At 34.2% G+C, this 19,857-nt stretch overlaps 1 protein-coding gene across 8 annotated transcripts in view; it reads left to right on the top strand.

Moving 5' to 3' along the window:
• The window catches only part of CCDC88A (coiled-coil domain containing 88A), a 134,001-nt gene that overhangs the window by 53,961 nt on the left and 60,183 nt on the right, over nt 1–19,857 (top strand). For all 8 annotated transcript variants that reach the window (XM_045077856.1, XM_045077854.1, XM_045077853.1 and 5 more), the window contains exons 6-9: nt 2,707–2,790; nt 4,351–4,491; nt 14,133–14,305; nt 17,712–17,793. In XM_045077856.1, the coding sequence (XP_044933791.1) occupies nt 2,707–2,790; nt 4,351–4,491; nt 14,133–14,305; nt 17,712–17,793 (480 nt within the window). The remainder of the gene's footprint in view (nt 1–2,706; nt 2,791–4,350; nt 4,492–14,132; nt 14,306–17,711; nt 17,794–19,857) is intronic.

Here is a 19,857-nt window from a genome sequence, read left to right as displayed (position 1 = left end):
TTTTGCTGTCTATACAGAAGAACTGCTGGATCATATTTGGTAGTTCTATTTTCAACTTTCTTAAGACCTACCATACTGTTTTCCATAGTTTCTATACCATTTTACATTTCCATCAACAGTACACAGGGTTCCAATTTCTCCACAACCTCACCAACATTTATTACTTTCTATTTTGGGGATGAGGGGAAAGCCATTCTTTAAAGAGGGAATTTTAGTTTTTCCATTTTTATTTTTTTATATGGCATATTTTTGTTTTACTTTTGATAGATTATGGTCTATTCAGTCATTGGTGTTTTATTTTTATTGAAAAAACTATAATGTATTCCTCATTTTATTTTTCAGTGGTTTGTTTTGTGTATTCTTTCCTTTATTTTAGTATAGTTTATCTTCATAATCCTGTCTTTTTTAATAAGAGAAAGCACTGAGAATACCAAGTGAAAATGTGAGGAATTTGAGGAGTTTAAGAGCTTAAATTCTGGTGAAAGATGTATAACTTCAGGGTTAATGCAATTCTTCCTCCAGTCCTCAAATTCCTACCCAAATAATTTCTCTCTCTTTCTTTTTTTCTTTCTCTCCTTATTTTTTGTGATTAATTTATTTGAAAGAGAGCGAGAGAACAGGGGAAGGGCAGAAGGAGAAGGGCAAGAATCTTAAGCAGTCTCTGCTGAGCAGGGAGCCCAGCACAGGCCTTAATCCTAGGGCTCAACCCTGAGATCCTGACCTGAGCCTAAATCAAGAGTCAGAGGCTTAACCAATTAAGCCACGTACGTGCTCCACCCCCACCCCCATAACTTTTCTGCACTTTTCTTGGAATATCTGGAATCTGATGACTTAGATATCGGTTGCTATAATAGAGTTAGAAAGAACTTTAGTGCCCATAACATATTAAGAACTTTATATAAAGATAAAAGAGAACTTCATTTTAGGTGGAAAAAATTTGCCGATGATTATCTAGTCTTCTTCACGAGAGCCTTCATATATGGAAGTAAAGCTATTTATATGTCTGTTTTTAAACACCAGACTTCTTTATGCTCTAGAATGGGGCTGTCAATATAGTAACCATTGTAAGCCACATGAGGCTAAATTAAAATTAATTACTATTAAATAAAATGAAAATTTCATTTGCTTAGTTGCACCAGCTACATTTTGTATTTAGTAGCCATATATAGCTAATGATTTGGCTATAGGGCTTGGAGAAGGGAAGTATATGTATTAAGTTTAAACTGAAGGCAGACAAAGATATGGCAGTTGAATTGGGAGACCTTTCCACTGAATCATAGTCATCATAACCCTGCTATTTTATCTGTTCTTTGTCTGGAAAACTATAGGCCAACATCTTTGGAAGCAATAAATTTAAAAATTGGGCACACCATACCTAAAAAGTTAATTATGCTACAAAAGTACTATCAGAAAGTGATTCTTAATTATTCTCACTAGACCTGTCAAATATTATTTACAGATAAAAAAATTCTTGTTTTTAAATTGACTGATTTTCATCCCATCACCTAAAACTCGATTTCCTACTCACAGTTAGAAATTGTACATTCTTAGTAATTTAATTTTAAATATTATTATATCATTCTAATAATTTTAACAGGGCATAAAACTATTTGCACAGATGGGAATGTGTTAAGTTAAATTGTAGACAATGGAAATAGAATGTTACAATTTGAGATAATAAATGTGTAGAGTATAAAGCAGAACCTTGCTAAGTTTTTAATGATCAAAGAACCAATTTTTCTTTTTGTGAGTATATTCTCTTCACTAGTAGTTGGATAATTGGCCCAGGAGATGCAACTAAGCTAGACAAGGCAGTGCTGTCTATTTTGTATGCACTTTTCATTTGGTAGCTCCAAGAGTACAGTTATACCAGCAGTTGGATTGCAGTTTAAGAGATGTAGATGGGAGGTAGAGATATTAAGATACATGTTAAACTGTTATTTAGTACTGACTGGAAAGAAGAAGATTAGGTTTATATCATAATATTCTGAATTTATATAAAGATTTTATAAAGTTATACAATAAAGAATTGCTGCCTTTATTCCACTCAGTATATGTGTACTTGTATATACTCTTGAATTTTGCCCCTGGTAACTTTATGTTATGATAGAAACGGATCAAATATTTATAATACCTTATAAATGTTGAACTGGGCTTCAAAAGTAGGTTTCTTTTATTAAGATTGATAGAATGAAGATGTGAGAATGGATTGTAAGCTTGAAGTAAAAATTGCTTACAATTTTTTTTTTCCTAAGAAGAAAGGCTGTTTTGTTTGATGATAGCCAAAGACTGACTGAGCTTTTTGGCTGTATTCCGAATTCTACCACTGACTCACTGTGTTTTTTGGCAAGTAACTTATCCTCCCTGAAACAAGTTCTTGATTCTTTACTTTTCTGTTTGTAAAGTTAGCATAATAATATTGTACTGACCTCAGATGGGTTGTGTAATGGTTTCCCGCTTTAGAACTTTACAACATAAAAATAGTATGAGTTTTCAGTGCTGTGCTTTTTGAATAAATATTTCTAAATTGTTATCTTTTCTCTAGGTAAGTATATTAGACCATTTAAATGCAAAACAAACAAAACCTTCATTGTACTGTTCAAAACAGAGCCAAGTTTTTTGGCCTGATGAGTTTTGGGTTATTTACAACATACTAAGGACTGTAGACCATAAAACATGAGTGACCATTTTATTAATTTCTTTTAGTGTCAGAAAAAAGAAGAATTTATTGAAAGAATTCAAAGTTTAGATTTTGATACAAAAGCAGCAGTTGCGGCACATATTCAAGAGGTAATAACCTATACATAGTTTTTATATACTAATACTAATTTTTATGAAGCTTGTGGTGTGTTTATATCTCCCCAAATACTTGAAGTCTTAGGACAAGCAAGAACAAATCCAGGTCAGATACAGATGAACCCTGCTGTTAGACAAGTTATTGTCTTCTCTTTAGAGATAACTTCTTAAATGAATCCTCATGGCACAGTGCAAACTACCATGTACTGTTGCTTTTATCCATAGATATGTTAGGTGGAAGGTGTTTAAGGAATGAAGTGTATGTCTTTGTTAGCACAGATGAACAGTATTGTAAACGGAAGCAGCAGAAACTGGATCACTGCCTGTAATTCAAAACTAAAGTGAAAGGTCAGAAGATAACCTTAGTACTAATTCATTCCAGTGATTTCCTTTTGAATGGACACAGTATAATTTTTATTGAAGATATTGCTTGAATTGTAACACATTAGTGATTTGTAACATCTTATAAAAACTTAAGTCTAGGACATATTGTGCAATATTAAGCAATTAAAATAACAGATGGGTTTTAAAAGCTGCTATTTCTGCATCTATCTAGTCTTGCGCTTTTAATCTTACACACATAACAAGACTTTTTAGGACTAGATCATGTTATAATTTACATGTTGATTAGAAAGAGAACTGAGGAAAGGGAGAGAATTTTTAAATAGCAAAAATTGTTAGTGTTTAAAATAGTCTCTATTTGAATAACCTGTGTTGTGTATATCATCTTTCCTTTGTGTTAGCATTCATAGAGTCCAACTATCTTGTCTGTAATACTGTTGTCAACAATTAGCAGATTAGTACTCCACAAGATACACGGGGGGTTTTGGTAGTTTCCCCTTATATATGTTTGTTTGTTTGTTTGTTTATGCTCGCTCTGTGGTTTGTATTTTATTTTGAATAAATGCTAAATATTACAAGTTACTAAATTTGCCATTCATCATTCTTGAAAGCATTATTTTTGCAGTTTCTTGTAAAATTTAAAGCAGAATATCAGAATCACAGTGAGAAAAGAAAAGCAAGAAATAAGTATTTCATTTATGTAACTTTTCCATTCTTTTAAAAATCTTTATGTTAGTAGTCCTTTTCTCCTAAGGTTCTGTGGTAGTGTCGTCTTCAGACTCTATAAAAATGTAGCTTTTCAAGTATACAAGTGCAGTAACACATATCCTACAGGATTAAAAAACTTTTGCTTTTGAATCAAGCACAATAAATTTAGTCTTACCTAAAGAAAAGTTCAAAAGTTCAACTGATTTTGCTAAAATAGTTGTCAAACATATCACCATTTAATGCCTGAATGAAATGTTTTACTTTTTAGTTGACAGGAAGACAAATAGAAATTTATTTATAGTTTATACTTAGTAAAAATAATTCTTATTATTAGCCTTTTCATCATTCATTGATTTCAAGTGTTCTTTAGGATCAGATTTGCTTCTCATATTCTTATGATAAAAGGATATATAATTTTGAGCTAATATTGTACTAAAATGAAATCAGTTTTTAAGTATTAGCTATTCTAAAACATTGTTTATTTTACCTTTTGCTTTGCTAAAGGTAACCCATAATCAGGAAAATGTGTTTGATCTGCAATGGATGGAAGTGACTGATATGTCTCAAGAGGAAATAGAACCACTCTTGAAAAATATGGCATTACATCTAAAAAGACTTATAGATGAGAGAGATGAACATTCAGAGGTTTGTAAATTTCCTTTAGTATATTGTGAAAGTTTGCTTTCCAAAAGTGATTTCAGAGGGTTTTCAAAATTGATACTTTGTTTCTTAGGGACAGGTAATAAAGTACTTTATGTCTGTTTTTTTGTGCAGCACAGGAACCAAAAAGGGTAGATAAGAGCCCCAAATTGCTAGTAAAGAGATTGCAGTTAGATTTTCCTTTCTCCTTTCTTTTAAATCTATTCCGATTTTGTTCCTGTGTGCTTTTAAGTCATCTCCACAGCCCTGGCAACAGTACAAAAGTGCAAAACTGAAAATACTGTTGATGTAAATGGAAAAATCATTCCTTTGAAGCATGAGAATTTGCTTAAGGTTAATTTCTTAGTTTTGCTGCCACATTTTGAGGTTGGAAAAATAACTTTAATAAAAGGAGAAAACAGGTGTTCGGAATAAAATGTCTCACAAAAAGTCTCAATTTTTTGTAGTCAATAAATGAGGTGTGATTTTAAAAAAGAATTATTATAGGCTCCCGTAAGAAAGTACTTTGCGTTTTCAAAAGAGTAAAATTGCACCAGGGTTTTTGCCTGCACTCTGAAAACTGCTAGTAATTTTATAGAAGTCTAGACTTTAGTGCATGTGATGGTGAATAATATTTTGTTAATAGCAGACCAAAGGGCTCTGCCATTTAGAAGAATGTGTAGCTTTGATCAGTTGCTCCATTTACATGGGAGAGAAAGGTGTGTGTGTTTAAAGATTTATTTATTTGAGAGAGAGAGAGAGAGCATGAGAGGGAGGGGCAGAGGGAATGGGAGAGAGCATCTCCAGCAGACTCCACACTGAGCAGAGAGCCCAACATAAGCCTCAATCCTAGGACCCTGAGATCATGACCTAAGCCAAAGCTAAGAGTTGGATACATAACCAATTGCACCACTGAGCACTCCTGGAAGAGACAGTTTTGAGCTTATTTCCAGAGAATTTGTTTACTCTTTGGGCTAATGAAAGACTTACATAGAAGAAATTCCTAAAGGTTTTTTTTTTCTCTGAACAAAACTTTCATGTCGCTATAGATGGAGATTTTCCAGTTTTTCTTTAGGCATTAAAAGAGAAGAAAAGATAGGAAATAAAGAAATATTTAGAACAACAACTAATTTTTAAAAAACCTAAGGCAAGTAAGACGAAAGGAAGAATGAACTAAATGTCTCTAATATATATCAAACTTATCTTGAGATACTTAGATTATTTCTGTAGTCTATAGATTATTTCTATAATATGGGGTGAAGAAGAATATGATTTTGGAGAAATGAGAACAAAAAATTTGTCATTATGTGATCTGTGTCAAAACTAAGGAATATGAAACACTATACTGATTGTTTGAAGAACTTTTTAAAATGTATTATCCTGCCTAATTAAGCATTTTAGTTGAATTTGTTTTTTTAACAAGAAAAAAGTGGTGGCGTTCCTTTGTCTCAAGTTATTTGGAAACAAGTTGCTAGCTGGTTTTTTAAACAGTTTTCTAGAGGAAAACTCTTTCCTTTGGGTCACCAGTGGACTAATTAGAAAAGATTCTTAAAAATAATTGTGAAAAATATGAGACAAATGTAAATACAATAATTTTGTATTAATCAATTGGATTGAAACAAGTTCTTCCTTAGATTTTCCCTTTAGCTCTTTTGTTCTTTCCTTCAAAATATTTTATGATATTTTTCCCTCCAAAATATTTTATTTTATATAAAAAATAAAATAGAAGAAAGTTATATGAAAAAATAAAATAGAAGAAAGTTATATCACACTGAATAAATACATCAAAAGTATGTTTATGGTTGTAGTTTCTAATTTCTCTACAAAATTTACCAGCCATGCTGGAGGAAAGAAAGTAGTAAGTATCATATTCATAACATGTTTTGGAACACTTCAGAGTATAAAAGCAGTATGTTCTTTTTTAAAAAAATTAGCATATATTGTATTATTAGCCCCAGGGGTACAGGTCTGTGAATCACCAGGTTTATACTTCACAGCACTCACTACAGCACATACTGTCCCCAGTGTCCATAACCCAACCACCCTCTCCCTCCTCCCCTACCCCCAGCAACCCTCAGTTTGTTTTGTGAGATTTAGAGTCTCTTATGGTTTGTCTCCCTCCTGATCCCATCTTATTTCATTTATTCCTTTTGTGCCCCCCAAGCCCCCCACAGTGCTTCTCAACTTCCTCATATTAGGGAGATCATATGATAATTGTCTTTCTCTGATTGACTTATTTCGTGCATAATACCCTCTAGTTCCATCCACGTCATTGCAAATGGCAAGATTTCATTACTTTTGATGGCTGCATAGTATTCCATTGTATATATATACCACCTCTTCTTTATCCATTCATCTGTTGATGGACATCGAGGTTCTTTCCATAGGTTGGCTATAATAGACATTGCTGTTGTAAACATTTGGGTGCATATCTTTAGGGTAGATACCCAGTAGTGCAATTGCTGGGTCATAGGGTAGCAGCATGCTCATTTTTAAGTGCAAAGAAAACTTACAGTGAAAGACTTTCAAAATTACAAATTAAAATCTGTACATTAGGATATTTTAAGGCCCTTCCATGTGTGTAGCATTATGTAGAAAAAAATGGAACTTCCAAGAGAGGAATCATCACATCAGGTATTACACATATGTTTGGGCCTTTCCAGCTTACAGACCTATTTCTCCTAAGGGGAAGGTGTCACTCAGTTTGAAGAGGGCCATAGGTGTCATCAGAGAGATATAGTGCCCCTTGTTCATGCCATGCTTATCCACAAGCACCATGCTGAAAGAATAGAGTAGGATTTGCAGTAAACAGCCTGACCTGCAGAGCTAGTGCTGGAGGCATAATCTGTGCTTCTATCCTGTTGATGGGGCTCAGGAACATGCCTATCAGGTCCACTGTGGCGATGTGTCAAAGATGCAGGCCATATTGTGTGTGCTTGAGTCATTCCCATCTGCAGCCAGTAGAGGCGGACTTTGGATATGGACCAGTGAGGAGTCTCCTTTTCTCATAAAACTGCTCTTCTGGCACACACATTGATGTTCATGGTTGTACAGGTGGGCTCTATGCCAGTTCAAGCTAGGTTGAATTGACAGACTTGGGCAGGGCTACCCTGTAGCTTGTAGCCAATGATGCAAGAGAACTAACAGGTGGCTCTACTTATTGCTGCTGCTGGAACACATCCTGGAAGCGTTCCCTAGGGTGTTCAGTTTACTTTTTTGCCTGACTCTTATTTTAACTTGAAATTTGCAAAATGTCCTTATTCTCAGCTCTGTCATAGACTGAACTGGCTTTGTGACTTCCTAGAAAATTTGAGCTTTGGGGGATGCCTTTAAAATAACATCAGTTAGAATTTTTTCTGCTTGTTTCTTCCCTTGGGGGTCTCCAAGGAACCCAGACTGTCAGCTTATTAAATTAAGCAGTGCATTTCTTCATACTTGGCCACTTAATTCTAGAAGGTTCACATCAACAAAGGAGGCTAATTGGCTGCTCCAGGCCTTTTTGTCCATATATGTTGTATGTCCTGGTGAGCATCTGTGCACTTTAATATTCTTTTTTTTGCTGACATGCAAGGATAGGACATGACTTTTCAATCAGTAGTAGGAAGCTTCGGACTACTCACAGGGGATGCCCTGCCTTGTCAAAACAGAGTCCTTTTTTTCTGTTTTGATTGATATTTTGTTGTAATTCTTTTATTTCAATATAGAAAGTGTAATTTGGTTACTTTTTTTTTTAAAGATTTTTATTTATTTATTTGACAGAGAGAAATCACAAGTAGGCAGAGAGGCAGGCAGAGAGAGAGAGAGGAGGAAGCAGGCTCCCCGCTGAGCAGAGAGCCCGATGCGGGACTCGATCCCAGGACCCTGAGATCATGACCTGAGCCGAAGGCAGCGGCTTTACCCACTGAGCCACCCAGGCGCCCCGGTTACTCTTTTTAATTACTCTTCATTTTGTATTAATTTTGTGTAATATGTATTTCTTAAATCCTCTTCTTTTACCAAAAACCACAAATACATTTTAATGAATTTAAGATCTCTTTATTATAAGCTTATTTTATGCCAAGCATTATGTTATGTGTATAATATACTATCTTCATAAGTCTGTACAATAACCCCACCTTAAAAATGAAGATACTTGAGCTTAGAGAAGTTAAACAGTTTGCCAAGTCAAATTTGCAACCCCTGTGTCCCTGTTTATAAAACCTTTGCCCAAATGTATGATGTGTTGAGCACATTTCTTATTCTTTTCCTTAATTGGGAGTTCCATAGGTAGAATTAAGTCACTTCAATTTTTTTTTTAGCTTTGGTATATCTTTTTATGTTTCATGTGTTCTTCAGTGTATATTAATACCTGTGTATTGGAAGATCTTGTGCTAAGAATGCTTGGGAGCAACAAACTGACAAATTTTCAAAAAAGGATCAAAGATCATTACAATCTAGTGGGGAAGTTAATTTATAAAATAATTTAGGGTTTTTTGTTAAGTTTTTATTTAATTTCCAGTTAGTTGATGTAAAGTGTAATATTCGTTTCAGGTGTAGAATTTAGTAGTTACACTAAATATACTTTATATGACATCCTGTGCTCATCACAAGAAGTCCACTCCTTAATCTCCATCACCTCTTTCACCCATCACCCCACCCACCTCCCCTCTGGTAACCTTCAGTTTGTTCTCTATAGTTAAGAATCTGTTTCTTGGTTTGTTCCTTTTTTTTTTTTTCCTTAAATTCCACATATGAGTGACTTATTTTACTTTCTAGCTCTATCCATGTTGTTGCAAATGGCAAGATTTCATTCTTTTTATGACTGAGTAATACTCCACTATACACATCACATCTTCTTTATCCATTTGTCAGTCAAATGGAAACAGTATGTGGACTGTTTCCACAGTTTTGCTCTTGTGGATAATGCTGCTATAAATATCGGGGTGCATGTATCCTTTTGAATAGTATTTTTGTATTCTTTGGGGAATTGCACTGTAATTGCTAGATTGGAGGGTGGTTCTGTTTTTAACTTTTTTGAGGAACCTCCACACAAGTTTGCATTCCCACGAGCAATGCAAGAGAGTTCACCTTTCACCACATCCTTGCCAATCAATACCTGTTGTTTCTTGTGCTTTTGATTTTAGCCATTCTGACAAGTGTGAGGTGACATCTCCTTGTAGTTTTCATTTGTTTTCCCTGATGATGAGTGATGTTGAGCATCTTTTCCTGCATCAGTTAGCTATCTGTATGTCTTTGGGAAAATGTTCATGTTTTCTGCACATTTTTAAATTGGATTATTGATTTTTTGGGTGTTGAGTTTTATAGTTCTTTATAGATTTTGGATACTAACCCTTTATCAGATATGTCATTTGCAAATATCTTCTCCCGTTCAGTAGGTTGCCTTTTAGTTTTGTTGATTGTTTGCTTTGCTGTGCGGAAGCTTTTTATCTTGATGAAGTCCCAGTAGTTGATTTTTGTTTGCTTTTGTCTCCCTTGCCTCAGGAGACATACCTTGAAAGAAGTTGCTACAGCCAGTGTCAAAGAGGTTACTGCCTGTGTTCTCCTCTATGATTTTTATGACTTCAGTCTCACATTTAAGTCTTTAACCCATTTTGAGTTCATTTTTGTGTTTGTTTAAGAAAGTGGTTTGGTTTCATTCTTTCGCCTGTCGCTGTCCAGTTTCCTAACACCATTTGTTGAAGAGACTATCTTTTTTTCCATTGGATATTCTTTCCCGCTTTGTTAAAGATTGACTGTATAGTTGTGGGTTCACTTCTGAGTTTTCTATTCTATGTCAGTTTTTGTGCCAGTACCATACTATTTTGATACTAGATCTTGTACTATAACTTCAAGTCTGGAATTGTGATGCCTCCAGCTTTGCTTTACTCTAATAAAATATTGAAAGCAGTAAAAAATCATATATCTAAATATAATAAATATTATTAGATATATTAGATAATATATCTAAATATAATAAATATAAAAATTAAAATATAAAAATATAAATATAAAAATATAAATAAAATTAAAAACCATATATCTAAATACTATAGGAATTTAGAGAAGGAAGACATTACTTAAAACTGCTAGTGGAATCTCTAGGATCAGAAGTATCAGAGAACATTCATGAAATTAAATTATGCTTTAGTAACATTTTTTGTCAGGTTTTTAAAAAAAATGTTTGGAGGCCTTGAGTTAAAGAAATTACTACCATTAGAGAAAAGTCAAATTGTCTACATAATCTTTAATGGACAATTCCTCTGGATACTCTTAACTCTTAGTACTTGGTTTCTTCTTTTTTCTTTTTAGGAAATATTTCTCAACCCATACTTCTTTTGTACACTGACATTTGGAACCTCTTGATATCTCCATAATACCATCTACTAAGTTCAAATGTAGTACGCGTCTTTCTACTTTCTTGAGTTTTCCATTTTGTGACTCATTCAATTAAGTAATTTTGTGGAACTGGTTTTTGGCTCAGTACTATGCTAAATGAGATCAGAGATACAGAGGAGGTATGAGATTGTATCAGGTTTATGGGGGGAAAACCATTTTAAATAAAAATAAAAAATAGCATATAATTTTAAAAAGACTTAAAAAGAGCATGTAATTAAATTCTAATTTATGTGTGCATGAAACATATTAAGTACTATCCACAAGCACTATTATTATTAGAGTCAGGAGATGTTAGAAGGCAAGATTAAAGATAATGGAGAGAGTAAGTAAATAAAACTTGACTCCATGAAGACTGAGCATGGAGATTACGAGTTAACAGTATTCACAGAGACAGGCACTTGGTCTGGGCATATGGGGTAGGTGGATAAGATGAATAGTGTCAATGTATAAGCTACCCTGCAAAAAGTAATGAATGAGAAGTAGAAGGGTAACGAGAGAGAATTGTGGTCTTTTTTCCCCCCTAGATAGAAGATATTTACATATATATGAAGATCAAGGAGAAAGAAGCCATAAGGAAGAGAGAAGTTGAAAATTTTGTAGAGGGGCGCCTGGGTGGCTCAGTGGGTTGGGCCACTGCCTTCGGCTCAGGTCATGATCTCAGGGTCCTGGGATTGAGTCCCGCATCGGGCTCTCTCCTCAGCGGGGAGCCTGCTTCCCTCTCTCTTTCTCTCTTTGCCTGCCTCTCCATCTACTTGTGATTTCTCTCTGTCAAATAAATAAATAAAATCTTTAAAAAAAAAAAAAGAAAATCTTGTAGAAATAAGGAATATGTATTGGAAACAAAAATGTGTAAAAATGGAGGATTTAACCTCAGGTGTTTTTGTTTCTTTGACAAGTTGGAGGAGAGGTCATTCAGTAGAAGTCATAATAGCAGTTTACATGTGGAGGCTTAAGTAGAGAAAAGAAATATGTTTAAAACAATCATTGTAGAGAAATTTGGCAGGAAATCAGCAAAATTTCAACTAGAGATTTGATGGGCATTGAAAAGAGCTTAACTGAAAATAGATGGCAAGTTTTTTGTAGGACTGTGTAGTTTCTTGTTTGTTTTCCTTTTAGAGTTCTTTATCACCATAGAGAAGGAATTTAAAAAATAAGGAAAATGACATAATGTTTTGAGTCAAACTTGAATTTGAATTACTGTTATACCTGTTAAAAGTGTGACTTTGTTAAGTTAATCTATATGAGTCTCAGTTTCCTTATTGTTTTATAGTAGATATAATACCTCTATTGTAGATTATAGTATTGGATAAGATCTTGCTGGAAAATCCCCTGTCTGGAGTTCTGTAAATATTCATTCCCTTTTAATTTTTCCCAAAGAGTGGACTGTAGTCAAAGAGTGGCATGGTAGTGTTACATTAGAAAGTAAGGATGACAGTTAGGCACAGAACTACTAGAGTAGCCAGAAATAATCTGTGCAGAAAGGTTCAGGTGTAGGTATGGTGCTATGGGAGTAATGCTAATAAAGGAGGCATGGCACAAGAGAGGAATGGTTCCTTCATTGGAGAAGTCTGTGTGTATTGAATAAGGAGTAGATGTAGAGTTTTAAACAGAAATGGGACTGAGAAATCACATTCTATAGATTGTCAGTAGGGATACTGGAATTTGTGAAAGCAGTAGTTGAGCAGACCTTGATTTGGTGCTGAAATATATGCCAAGGATGAAGAAATGAATTCTGATGAGTGGTTTAAAAGAAGAAGAAGAAGGATAAAAGTAATGATTTAGTGAGGGCATTGTAAGACTTGGTGATAAGAAAGCAAAAATGGTGATTTCATGGTCCTGAGGTGGTTACCCTATCTCTTCTACCTGGAGTAAGACAGTTGGAATTACTATTCAAGACAATTTCTGTTTGCCCGAGAAGTTTGAAACAAAAGCTGAGAAACTGGTTTAGAATAAGAGAATTTTCCAATAAGAGAAAAATTGGAGGAATGGAGGAATATGATTGAGTGAGGTAAATATAAGTTAAATGGCCCTTAAAGTTCAGAACGAGGGAAAGTAGAATGAGATTTGTGTCCCATGGAAAGACTAGAGAAAGGAATAAAGGAAATGTTGAGATGGGATGGAGATTACATATTATTGCAAGAAAGAAAACATAGGATATGGACTCAAGAAACTGGCCCTGGAGTCTTGGCACTGCTCCTAGGAGTTTTGTGATCATGGACAAATTAGTCTCTGTGCCTCAGTTAACATTACCTGCAGAATGAAGAGTTTGAACTAAACCTCTGAGGTTCTCTTAGATCCCTCTGTGATCCCTGTCTACAATTTGAGAGCAATGTTGTAGAATTCTGCAATTGTGGCAAGATTGTATTTCTGCGCTCTCTAATACAGTAACAAACCACTAGCTACATGTAGCTGTTATAAACTTAAAATGTGGCTAGTGCGAGTGAGGAACTCTATTTTTAACCTTTTAAATTTGTAATTAGGGGGACACCTGGGTGCCTTTCTGGTTAGCCTTTGGCTCAGGTCCTGATCCCAGAGTGCTGGGATCAAGTCCCTCATGGGACTCCTTGATCAGCAGGGAGCCCGCTTGTCCTGCCTGCCATTTCCCCTGCTTGTGTGCACTCTCGATCTCTGAGACAAATAAATAAATAAATAAATAAAATCTTTAAATTTTTTTTTTAATTAAATAGCCACTTGTGCTACTGCCTACCACATTGGACAGCACAGTTGTAGACAAACTCCTCTTGGGTTGATTTCTTTCCTATGTCAACAGGTCTTTTAAGCCTTTTAAACAGTTTCTGTCTAGTGTAGTTGTTTTACCACAATTGATTTCCTTTATTAAAAAGTTAGGAAGGGGAAAAAAGAATAAATCTGACTCTAATGTTATCTAGTAAATAGCTAATCCATGAACTGTTGCATGGAACTTTTAAAAAAAAAGATTTTATTTATGTGACAGGGCGAGAGCACAAGCAAGGGGAGCACAGAGGGAGGGGGAGAAGCAGGCTTCCCATTGAGCTGGGAGCCCAAGGCAGAGCTCAATTCCAGGATCCTGGGATCATGACCTGAGCCAAAGGCAGATGCTTAATGACTGAGCCACCCAGACGCCCCTGCATGAAATTTTTTAAAAAGAGAGCTATCGCTAAGTTAAGATATTTTTGCCCAGTGAATTATTTTTGATATTATAAGATAGTACTTAGACTTAGTGAATAGTGTTGATGTGTTTTAGTTCTCTAATATGTAGAATACTAACAGTGTTTATTTCTGTATTTCTTTAGACTATCATAGAACTCTCTGAAGAACGGGATGGTCTTCATTTTTTACCCCATGCCTCTTCAACTGCACAGTCACCCTGTGGTTCTCCAGGCATGAAGCGAACGGAAAGTCGACAACATCTGTCCGTGGAACTGGCAGATGCTAAGGCAAAGATAAGAAGGCTTAGGCAGGAATTGTAAGTTGGTCATTTTCAAGGCTTCTTGAATTTACATGGTCACAAAGGTGACCTAAAAATGTTTTTTCAGCTATGGCATATAGATGAGTTGCTCCAACTGCTAGCTTGAGTCAGAGTTTTCACTAGTATTTATCAGAATGAGAAAAATAGGGAGACTGTCATGAAATTTTCCTAATCCTAAATCTTACCAATTTACAGATTGTCCTTCATTCTGGATTTATGTTCTTCTTGCCTTTCTTATATTACAATGATCTTTCTCTTATAAAATACGGTTCTTCCTTGACAAATTGGGGTCTCTTTAATTTTTTTTAAATTTTATATTCTTTGAAATCCCAAACTGGATTTCAAATCAAAACTGGATTCAAAAAAAGGCAACTGCTGATTCAGTCAACAAGTTTAGCTCTTTAAAAATTAATGTTATAAAAGACTGAATTGTTGGCATACAGTATTATAAAAAATAATTTTGTGTTTTGTATCATCTGTGTTGGGTAATTGAAATGCCTGAGTCATGTACTTAGACATGGTAAATAGTCAGATTGGTTAGTGCTGATGAAATTATATTTATTTAACTTTCAAAGATCATTTGGTGTAAATGTCACATGAGCATTCCTTGGTGAATCACATGTAAAGATAGAGCCAGTCTCTGCTGGAGGTTTTTTATTTTGTACTTTAAAAAGAACAAAGGATTTTTTATGTTTATGGCTTTTTTCTTTTATTATATTTTTCTTTTTGGTTTGTTTTCCTGGAATTTGGGCTTCAGAGTATAGATTTAAAATTTAAGACACAATATAACAATTAAGTTTATTTACTGATTATTAAAAGCAGTTAGTTTAAGAAAGTGATTGAATATGCAAGGTAGAAAAAATATACAGTCTATAGGAAAATTTGAAAACAAAAAAATACAGCTTTCATTGTGGATGTCTGCACTATTATGGATCTATTGAAGTGAACACGCCCAGGATATTCTATAAACAGCTGCACCAGGAAAATTAGAGAAGAGATTGCTGTTATTAGTTTGACTGGCAGTTAATGGATAGCCTAAACAGTGAACACTAGTTCGTGCCATATAATTTAGCACAATCTTCTCCAGTCTTTAGATAAAGCATGCAATTAGAACTGTAATGATGGTTGTGAATTCATTTAACATTTTGCACTATATTAGAATTTGATTTTTAAATGAAATTTACTTGACCATAGAGTGTATTAAAATCCCAAACAACTTAGAGACATTGATAAAATTTGGTTTCTCATATGCTGACTGGAAAAATGTAAATGAATATTATTAATGAATAAATTAATACGCCAGATATAGCGAGTATTCCCAATAGCATTTCATCAAATACCATCTTTTTGTCCTTTGAAAATGTGTTTCTTCACAGATTTCTTTTATTAACATTTGTTCTAAGTCTTTTTGTTGGGACAGATCTTTCCAAAATAATGAAGTATGGAAATTATGGTGGTTAAAGGTAGTTCAGGTTGCCTTATACCCAACGGAAATAAATAATTGTAATGAGAACACATAGGTTAACTAATAGCATACTTATAGGGGTACATTATAATATACATTATATATTATATAATATATAATTATAATTGTTCTTAGTTTATTAACATGCAGGGCAAAATTATAATTTGAAATGTGGTTTTTTTTTTCAAATTTTTATTTAAATTCTAGTTAGTTAACATAAAGTATAATATTGGTTTCAGGAGTAGAATTTATTGATTGATCACTTACATGCAACACCCAGTGTTGGTCATGGAATGAATTTGGAAGTTTTCCTTCTTTTTCTGTTTTTTTTGGAATAGTTTGAGAAGAATGGGTATTAACTCGTTTTCTGTCAATGTTGGGTAGATTTGCCTAGGAAGCCGTCTAGCCCTGGACTTCTGTTTTTTTTTGTTTGTTTGTTTGTTTTTGTTTTTTGTTTTTTTGTTTTTTCAAGATTTTATTTATTTGACAGAGGTCACAAGTAGGCAGAGAAGCAGGCAGAGAGAGTGAGAGGGAAGCAGGCTCCCTGCTGAGCAGAGAGCCCAATGTGGGACTCAATCCCAGGACCCTGAGATCATGACCTGAGCCCAAGGCAGTGGCTTAAACCACTGAGCCACCCAGGTGCCCTGGACTTCTGTTTTTTGGGGAGTTTTAGGATTACTGATTCAACTTCTTTGCTGGTTATCAGTCTGTTCAAGTTTTCTTTTTCTTCCTGTTTCAGTTTTGGTAACTTATATATTTCTAGGAATTTACCCATTTCTTCCAGGTTGTCTTAGTATTCAAACCAATGCAAATTAGAATAGTAACACAGAATTTTTCAGTTATTAAATTGATTTTCATATAGGCACTTTTATTCACAATGATTGCATTATAAATTGGTAATGACCTTTCTGGAGGCTGCTTGATGGTATATATCAAGAACATTTAAACATGTAATGTACTTTTATAAATCTGGCCTGAAACATACAAGGTTTTGGGGAGTGGGTGGGTGCATTGTTTTTTTTGTTTTGTTTTGTTTTTTTAAGTAAAATACATCCAACATGGGGCTTGAACTCATGATGACCCTGAGTTCAGGCATCACAAGCTCTTTCAACTCAGCCAGCCAAGTGCCCCTAAACATACAGTGTTTTATGTATACTGAGGTTTATTTACCAAAACATTATTCATTACAGTGAAAAGTGGAACTCCAAGGGACTATTTCTTCATTAAAAATTATGGTTCTCAAAAAAAAAGTATAGGTATGATGAGATATCAGCAGTGGATTGCTTTATACAATGAACATTTACCATTTTTTTATTAAAGAACAGAAGGTGGAAAAGTAGAGTTAGTGAATGGAAATTTGAGTTTGAGCAGCTTGTCTCTGAAAGGGCATTAGAAAATGGGAGAAGTAAAGTAGTGAGTGTAAGAAAAAGAAGAAGAATAGGAGAAAATAGAAGATGTTTATAGACTACTGGGAGGAAACCAATAGGGATATATTTTATGTATTTGTATAGCTGTATATACTTTCCTTTAGACCATTGTAGATGTTGAAAATAGTTGGAGATCTTTTAAGACTCAGACCCAGATCCTAGTGCCTTGCTTAAAAACTCTTGCGGTGTCTTTGAGAGGGAGAAAGACAAAAAGGAGAGTGAGAATAGAGGATGGCAAGAAAAATGAAGAGAGAGAAACTATCTTATGAAGTTAGAGGGTGTCAGTCACTGAGGTTATTAGCCTTTGGGGAATTTTAAGGGGGAATCTGATTGATGTCATGTAATCACACACATTCCTAATATCCATTTCTTTGTCTTTTCCCCCTGGATTAGTGGATGGCTAATAGGATTTTCAACTAGATATTCAGTAATGATAATACATTTGTATTAAAGCAGATGATCATGGTTTTCAAAAACAATAAACTGATTATTTTAAAAATTTTCATTTAAGGGAGGAAAAGACTGAACAGTTGTTGGACTGTAAACAAGAACTTGAGCAAATGGAAATAGAACTAAAAAGGCTCCAACAAGAGGTTTGTACCTGAAACTTTTATTATATGGGACCAGTCAGTAATTGGAAATTATTTTTCTGCTTGATATTTATAACCTCTGCCTTAATATTTTATGATGTTACTGGGGCTTAAAAATTACTTTTTTCAGTGTTTTTCTGTTTAAAAATGCCAGAGCCCAGGAAATCAAGCTTTGGACTTTACATTTTCTATATCAGTGCTATTTATACTTTCCTAGAATTCATACTTTTCTTTGAATTTCCTAGAATTCTAAGGAATCTCTTAGGACTGGGGTAGTTGCAAGTTTCTCTTTTTGTACATTTGGCTTCCATGGCTGGGAAACTGGAACACCTCTACTGTGAAGTGTGGTGCTTAATGTGTATCTCCCTAAGTCTCTAGTCTCTGAGAGTGCTCTATGTTAACTTACAGATGACAGAATGCTTTTTAATTTTTTACTCTTTACCTTTTAAGTAAGATCAATTCTTTTTACCTTTTAAGAGTTACTTTTATTTTATTAGAATTTTGTGTTTGGGTTTTTTTTTAATCTTGAACCAAGACTGTTTAAGAATTCACTTCTTTTAATATTTATAATTTTTCATTTTTATTTGGAGGTAGGCATGAAGTCTACTTTTACCCATAAGTGGTAAGGATTGTGGTAGGCCTAGACAATTATTTCTTCTCCTTACTTTCCCTAACTTACTATTTTAAATTCAGGGAATACTCCACTTGCAGAATCCTAAACTGGGACCTTTTCAGATGAATGAGACTGGGAATCAAAATCTTCATTTCTAGATATGCTGTGACTGCTATTCTGCTCTTCCTTGGAAGCATGGTTTTTTGTATATGTGCTCCCTGTAAAACAGTAGTTTCAATCTTTTTTTGTCTCAAGGCTCTTTTCTACTATTAAAAATTAATGAGGTTTATATCTACTGGTATTTTCTGTACTTTAAAACTTAGAATTAAGAAAATATTTATTTAAAAATAATATTCAACCTATTCCATGTTAACATAAAAGTGGTATGCTTATAACCATTATTTTCCAAAAACAAATTAGAACAATGCTACTCTTCTGCATTTTTGCAAGTCTCTCTTTTTAAAAATCATTTTGCAAATGTCTTTAATGCCTATCTTAATTAAAGGCTACTAAATTCTCATATCTGTTTCTGCATTCAGTCTATTAAGATATCATATGCCGTGTAGCCTCTAGGAAACTCCATTGTGTCCCCATGAGAAATGAGAATGAAAAAAAATAATGTTTTAGTGCTATTACGAAAATGTTTTTGACCTCATGAACTTCTTGAAAGGGTTTCAGGGACCCACAGATGTCCCTGGGTCATGCTTTGATAACCTGTTCTAAAGGTTTACGAGAGAGCTTTTAAAGATTGAATTTTTGATATCTGTCTAAAATGTTATTAAACACTAATCACATGCAACTAATATTCACTTGGGAGTTTAGAAAAACCCAGTAGGATTTTTGTATGTTACAGCAGTTTGGATAGAAACATAATTTCTCTAAAGTAACTAATGATCAACTTTAGTGATACAGTTTGCCTCTTCCGTGTTTTCACTATCTTGTATTTTAAAGTTAACTTTTGCACCTTTAATTCCAAATGGTTACGTTAACTAAAGGTTAACTTATTTTAAAATATGCTGAGTAGTTTTTACATTCCTAAGTAGTTATCATTATTTAAAAATTTGTATGTAAGCATGTTTGTATTTGCATATAAACATTTTAAAATAATTTCTATTCTTGTTTTTTTAAACGCCTTCATATATCTCCCCATTTTATTTTTTTATTTCTTTTTAACAGGTTTTTATCCACTTAACATTTTTCATAGCCACACAGCTGGAGCCTGGGTTCTCTGCCTGGAGACTCTGGTGTGGGTCTTTACAGAATGGTCAGTGAATTCCTGATAAGGGAGACTTGGTGAACACAGTCTCTTCCCAGAGGTCAGGAGTGAGATAGCTGTAGGTTTTGGAAATGGCCTCTGAAGTTGCCTTGGCAAAGTTGCCCAGGGTGGCAGTACAACCCCTGGCCGAGGTGTAGCAGTTGTCAGTACTGGCCATCATCAATAACTTCCTTATATC

This window comes from Mustela putorius, unplaced genomic scaffold (assembly GCF_011764305.1).
Source record: "Mustela putorius furo isolate JIRA1106 unplaced genomic scaffold, ASM1176430v1.1 tig00000224_pilon_pilon_pilon, whole genome shotgun sequence".
Taxonomy (NCBI): Eukaryota; Metazoa; Chordata; class Mammalia; order Carnivora; family Mustelidae; genus Mustela; species Mustela putorius.
The sequence above is the reverse complement of the archived record's forward strand: the minus strand, read 5'-3'. Positions and strand labels throughout refer to the sequence as shown.